Here is a 6,589-nt window from a genome sequence, read left to right as displayed (position 1 = left end):
CGAAAACACAACATGAACTTCTAAAAAAACAAAAAACAAATGTGCATTTCTCCTCTGCAAAATGCACAGCACAGCCTTTTTTGGTTCTTAAATCAATGACAGGTGCAAATTCAATATAAGCCAAGAGGATGCTGCAGTACAAGTCTGTTTAAATTCAGGTACATGCGCCTAAAAAGAGGGACACAGACAAACTCTTAGTAATGGTGTATATAAACAGAGCATTTCAGAATAAATGCAAGCACAATATTTCCTGGCTCGTGGTCATGTGAGGGGTAGAATAAGAAGATACTGGTGCTTAATGGTTTTGTAATGCTCCCCAAGTTCAAGGGCATTACTCACCGGTTTATTCCTCCATTCCATTTCATTACAAGTCAGTCTGGGCTTCTATCTCGTCCGCACTGCTAATTGCCTTCTCCCACCTCCCACCGTGGACAAGAAAAGGGAAGCAATTTTATGCAGCACATAGCAATCAATAGCAATTAGGTGCATCCCTGACTAATCCTGTTGAAAATGGCATCTTGGGAGATGGCCAGCAGAAGAACTCTTAAAGCACACATACCTGCAAAAGTTTTCCTTTTTCTTCACAGTAAGTGCCAGCACTGTGACGGAACAATTAATTGCTTTGTTTTCCCGTTCTACACTTAGTATTGAATTTCCATCAATCTTTCTCTAGGAGCACAGTCTGCTATTGTATCAAACAGATATCTTCAATTAGATAATTGTCTCTTCCTGGTAAAGCCCTACATATTACGGAATGCATTTCCACTCTAAAAAAGAAGGCAGAAGACAACCAAATGATTTCAGTTCAACACAATAGGAAAAAAAGAACGCCACAATCTGAACTCGAATGGTGTGAAAAAGATGAAAAGGCTTACAATGAGGTTGTTGCATCTGCAGTGATGTCTATGTTGCACTGGAGTGTTGTTGTGAAGAGGGAGCAAATTACAATCTAATTCAATCTAATTTTAGTCAATCTATATTCCAACATCACTTATTTGGATTCTGGGCTCATTCTTTTAGATTGGGTGAGAAGTCTGGAGAAGAACTGCTGCTCCTTCACATTAAAAGGTCAGTCAGTAAAGGAGTTTTGTGGCATCTCATTAGGATTTTTCCTGGACGCCTCCCTGTGGAGGTTTTCAAGGCAAGGCAGACTTGATGAGAATGCTTGTGCAGGGCCAGTACACTTTGGAGGGATTATATATTACAATGTAGTCCAGAGATGCCTTTGAGTTTCCCCGGGAAGAGCTTATGGACATCAAAGAGGTGAGAGGCATCGGAGCTAGCTTACTGAACCTGCAATGAAGGTGAAAAACCTCCACTGCAATTCAGTAGGCTGACGCAATCAGACGTGTCAAGAAGCCTAGTTATCATTTCTAAACAGTTACTGTATTTTGTGCAAACTACATAGACTGAAGCTGTAAAGGGCCATGCCATATCTTACCAGTTACAATACTAATATAAATTTTGACACGATAAACAAGTGACGCATTATGTTTACTTCCCATAGTACACACAATGACACAAGAACAGATACACCATATTGCCAAAAAAAGATTTGTTCATCTGCCTTAACACACATTTGAACTTGAGCGACATTCCATTCTTAATCCACACTTTTAATATGATGTCGGCCCACCCGTTGCAGCTACAACAGCTTCAACTCTTCTAGGAAGGCAGGTTTAGGAGTGCCTTTATGAGAATTTTTGACTATTCCTTTAGACACTGATGTTGGACGAGAAGGCCTGGCTACAGTCTCCATTCTAATTCATCCCAAAGGTGTTTTGTTGGGTTGAGGTTAGGCCAGTCAAGTTCTTCCACAACAAACTCGCTGATCCATGTCTTCATGGACCTTGCTTTGTGCACCGGTGTGCAGTCATGCTGGAAAAGGAAAGAATCATCCCCAAACTGTTCTCATAAAGTTTTGAGCACAAAATTGTCCAACATGTCTTGGTATGCTGAAGCGTTCCTTCCACTGAGACCAAGCCCAACCAATGAAAAGCAACTCCACCAAACTTTATACTTGGCACAATGCAGTCAGTACCCAGACTCGTATAGTAGCAGTGTGCTTTACACCACTTCATCCGATGCTTTACATTGGACTTAGTGATGTAAGGCTTGGATTCAGCTGCTTGGCCATGGAAACCCATTCGTTGAAGCTCTCTGTAAACTGTTCTTGAGTTAATTTGAAGGACACATGACGTTTGGAGGTCTGTAGCGATCGACTCTGCAGAAAGTTGGTGACTTCTGCACACTATGCACCTCAGCATCTGCTAACCTCATTCCATGACTTTACGTAGCCCATCACTTCAAGATTCCGCCATTCTCAGTGACTTCTGCTTTGCTAGAATACCACTAACAGTTGACTGTGGAATATTTAGAAGTGAGGAAATTTCACCACTGGACTTGTTGCACAGGTGGCATCCTATCATGGTACCACACTGGAATTAACTGAGCTCATGGGAGTGACCCATTCTTTCACAAATGTTCTTAGAAGCAGTATGCATGCTGGGGTGCTTGATTTTATACACCTGTGGCCATGGAAGTCATTGGAACACCTGAATGCAATGATTTGGATGGGTGAGGGAATACTTTTAGCAATATAATGTGTCTGAGAGTGGGGTTAGATGGTGTCAGATGACTGAACAAAGAACAGTACTTTGCAAAATATGTAAGTAAAATGTTCCTGCTAAAGGTGAAAACAACAAACTTGTTTCATAACCTGAGGCAAAAACACAGTGAAGGCACGTGAGGAGGCGATACAAGCAGCCGGTGATGTGTGACCCGAATGTAAACAAATGACTTGACCAAGCATCGCTGGAGCACTCACTCCATATGACAAAAAAGCCAAATGTGGATGGAAATTACTGATGTGTTTATCAGTTACATGCTTCAAGCAACTAGTTAAGCTTGACCTGAAGATGAGTCCCAGATAGAAACTTACACTTTTAATTTCAATTTTAGGGGCCTTCAGGTGTTACAGATTTGTTTCATTTACTGTTAAACTAAAGTATAAATCAGTTATTTTACACTTTTAATTTAAATCTCCAGGGATAATACTACCTAGGCTACTTTTGTGCTTACATTTGATGCTGTGTATGCAATTGGACTACAGTGCTGTCTACTCATTTCAGGAATAGATTCATACTCCAGATCAGGTAGTCTGTCATCGGTGACAGTAGGTCAATGGAACATTTCCTTGAAATATTGACTTTGAGGCTGTATCACTGACCCCAATCTGTAAATCCAGACTCTGTTCTTTGGCATGTTTGATTCATATATACAGCTCCCAAGCTTTTTATCTTTTAAATGCTGGTAAATAATTTGTTTATTTCTGAAGTCTTGCCACTTGGATAAAGGAAAGAAATAATTTCATCAACAACTTTTAATAACAAAAGTTAATTTCAAGAGTTTTTTGTTTTTGTTTTTTAAATACAGCATTATAACCAGCAATAACTGTTAATTACATCAAAAAGCAAACAAAGAAAAACCGTTATGTTAAAATGGCTATGTCCATGTTTTCTAATATAACCTCTTTCCCTCTTTTTATTTTTCATTTATTTTTATTTGTGTGCAACACAACTTTGTTTCCTCACTTTTTTGCATCAATTAGTGTCAAATCTTCTATTGTAAAGTTCAATCATACTGTATATCAGACTTGTGAAAAAACAATCTATATCTATCCATCTATCTCTAGACAGATTTGTACTTTATTTTTACATTGTAAGTATAGACCATTAAAATTAGCAACATTATTGTTTTATTATTCTGTATATGACTCACTATGTATGTCACAACAAGACATACATACACATTATGGCCATACTTATGGGTAAGTTGTTTAGTGCAAACATAATTATTTAACAAATTTAGACCAATAGTTCAGGATCTGGTACAGCGAGTAGGCTGAAGGCAGTGATGCAATTGATGACCCAGGTGGTGGGAGCTGACCACACCTTGCCTCGTCTCACTACTGACGGCTTGTGAGGGGCTTGAGGGTCATAGATGATGTAATGTGTGCAAAGGGCCTGGTCGGACCCTGGCGGGGCATGATAGGCTGTGGCATTCACAGTTTGAGTCACATCACTGTCTGGCTTGGGTTGCCGGTTCAGTAGCTGAGCTCCTCCCTCCCGGAGTAGTTTTGTGAGCTCATCTTTGGTAGGCGTCTTAAAAGAGCCAAGAAGGAAGAAGAAACATCCATCGAACAGTGGTGGAAGCTGTGAAATACGACAGGAACAGACATTAGTAAAAACTTTGAAGACCGCCTCATCCCTTGAAGAGTCCAAGGCTCGTCCAAACTAAAACTGTCGTCGAGAAGACGTCTCTATTATCATCCTTCATTAAAAACTAAAAAAAATGAGCTTAGTGGCAGAATGAGTAAAGTCTTCTCTTTTGTTTATGGTGAGGATAAATGGTAAATAATTGTCTTTGCTACTAAATCTAGGCAAGCGCCTGTGTGGATGCTTTGTGTTCATTTCTTTGCTGCAGCGCCAGAAGACATTTTTATAAGCACTGTTCTCCAGACAAGCTCTGAACCACTTGGCATTACTGTTTAAAGCAGCAGTGAATTAGGCCACTGGAGACTGTTCTATTCACAGCATCAAGGAACTCAGCTGTTTTGCGTTGTAAATTAGCACTCTCAAGTCTTTAGAGTAGAAAGATTATTTTATTATACGTTGGCAGGGTTTTACTTTTGCTTCTGCATGTCCTTTATTTAGGATTTTGATTGATGGTTTTTACTGTTTTTCAAGAATGAACATTTATTTTGCATCAGAGAAAAAAAAAAGAGTTATAAAAGAGTGGGGGAACATGTGTCTCCTTGTGGTTATGACCAGAACATGGTGAAAATACCTTACTGTATATGTACTTTATCAGGTACATATACAGTGCATAGACTTTTGTTTTTGCACAAATGAATCTGAACAAAGCAGACTAAAGCACCTTTAGAAGCAAATGCAGCTTCTAAAGAGTCTTTTGCCAGTATTAGCTTTGACAATGCAGTGCCCCCATTCCCTAAAAACAGCACAAGCTCCATCGGGTTTCATGCTGATTGGTTGGGGGAAAGCAATTTTCAAGCCCTGCCAAAATATCTTCTTTAAACTGAGGTCATGACAGACTTGGCCACTGTAAGTCATTCATGTTGTGTTAGAAACAATGTCAGTGTAATTTTGGCTTTGTGGTAAGCTGCTGTCTTTCAGAAACAGTTGGCTGCAAAATCAAACATGTGGGTGAGAGAACAAAATTTTTTGAATACTTAGCTTAATTAAGACTAATTTGAATTGAAGAGATTAAAAATTTAATTATATTCATATTGATTTGTGTCTAAAATAAGCAAATATGTTATAATTCATGACAGAAAACAGATATAGACAAAAAAAAAAAAATCAACTATCGCCATATGCCACTGCCTGGAAAAACAAATTTTTCCCAAGGAGAGAGAGCTTAAACAACGCATATTCATCAATTTCATATCTTTGTTTTTGTGCTTCTCGCTTACCAAGCTGCATCTGTTGATGCGACTTCGCAGGGGGCCTTCTCCTGCTTCATGCTCAGCTTCAGGCACCCACTTCCCCGCCTGGAGACATGCCTCCACCCCTGGCATCAAAGAGAGAGAACAAAGAAAATTAAAGCTACAGCTAATTATGTTGACTTTGAGGGAATGTGACAAGGCTGTGTTGCACACTAAGGATGACAGTCTGTTTTATCACAAGAAGATTTCATGTATTGGCATAGCTGCCGTTGTTGACAGAGAAAGATGCCCACAGCATGATGGAGTTAATGATGCAACCCCCGTTTAAAGTATTAAGCAGAATTCGAGCGGCATCTCTTTCTGTCTCTTGAGGTTTTACGGAGTCAAAATAAAACCGTGTGACAGTCAGCATCCAGGCATTTTTTGTGTTAGAGATACAGCTTTTGTTAAAAATCCTTAGGAAGAAAATCTTAAAAAGGCAGACAACTTTTTAAAAGTAAAGGCAGATAAAAGGGGAGGGAAAAAACACAAAAACATGCACATTTTAATGACCCCTCACTGTCACAGATAAAAATGCTTCAGAAGATGTCACAGATCAAACTGCTGCTGTTCTCAGTAAGTGTTCTATTACTGAGCATTATTTTGGGGATATATTAAAAGAAACCCCAAATCCACAGTTTATAAGTGGCATATCTAAACATTAAAGCTAGATTAGGTTGGAAATATGACACTTTGCTGGGGGGGGAGAAGAGAGAGAGATAGGAAATACACCTCAGCATACGCCTTGGCTTGAATACCTTTTTTCATTACAAACACACTGAGTTTTCTCATTACGCTTCTAACTGTTAGAGATGCAAACGATTCCACAGACACATTTGCAAGGTATATACACAACTCTTTGCCTCAAGTTCTCTCTTACAAACATTCCACCTTCCAAATATGTGAGTAAGTAAGGTGACAGGAACAGATCAGTGTGTGTACACCGTGATAGCACCATTACAAGGGGTGAGGAGTAATAACATTTCTTCACCCCCCTTAATTACAGACTTCTTTCAGGAGGACCCCGCTAAAGAGTTGGGCAGAGATACAGGGGTTAATCTCTCTCTGGACGATAGCACTTAG

At 39.5% G+C, this 6,589-nt stretch overlaps 1 protein-coding gene across 2 annotated transcripts in view; it reads right to left on the bottom strand.

Annotated features, from left to right (window-relative positions):
- Positions 1-3,367: 3,367 nt before the first annotated feature.
- Positions 3,368-6,589, bottom strand: part of bard1 (BRCA1 associated RING domain 1) — a 38,544-nt gene continuing 35,322 nt past the window's right edge. For both annotated transcript variants that reach the window (XM_006802349.3, XM_006802350.3), the window contains exons 10-11: positions 5,495-5,592; positions 3,368-4,214 (exon numbers count right to left, since the gene is read on the bottom strand). In XM_006802349.3, the coding sequence (XP_006802412.2) occupies positions 3,867-4,214; positions 5,495-5,592 (446 nt within the window). In that variant the 3' untranslated portion in view covers positions 3,368-3,866. The remainder of the gene's footprint in view (positions 4,215-5,494; positions 5,593-6,589) is intronic.

Source organism: Neolamprologus brichardi, chromosome 16, assembly GCF_056152115.1.
Source record: "Neolamprologus brichardi isolate AB-2024 chromosome 16, ASM5615211v1, whole genome shotgun sequence".
NCBI lineage: Eukaryota > Metazoa > Chordata > Actinopteri > Cichliformes > Cichlidae > Neolamprologus > Neolamprologus brichardi.
The sequence above is the reverse complement of the archived record's forward strand: the minus strand, read 5'-3'. Positions and strand labels throughout refer to the sequence as shown.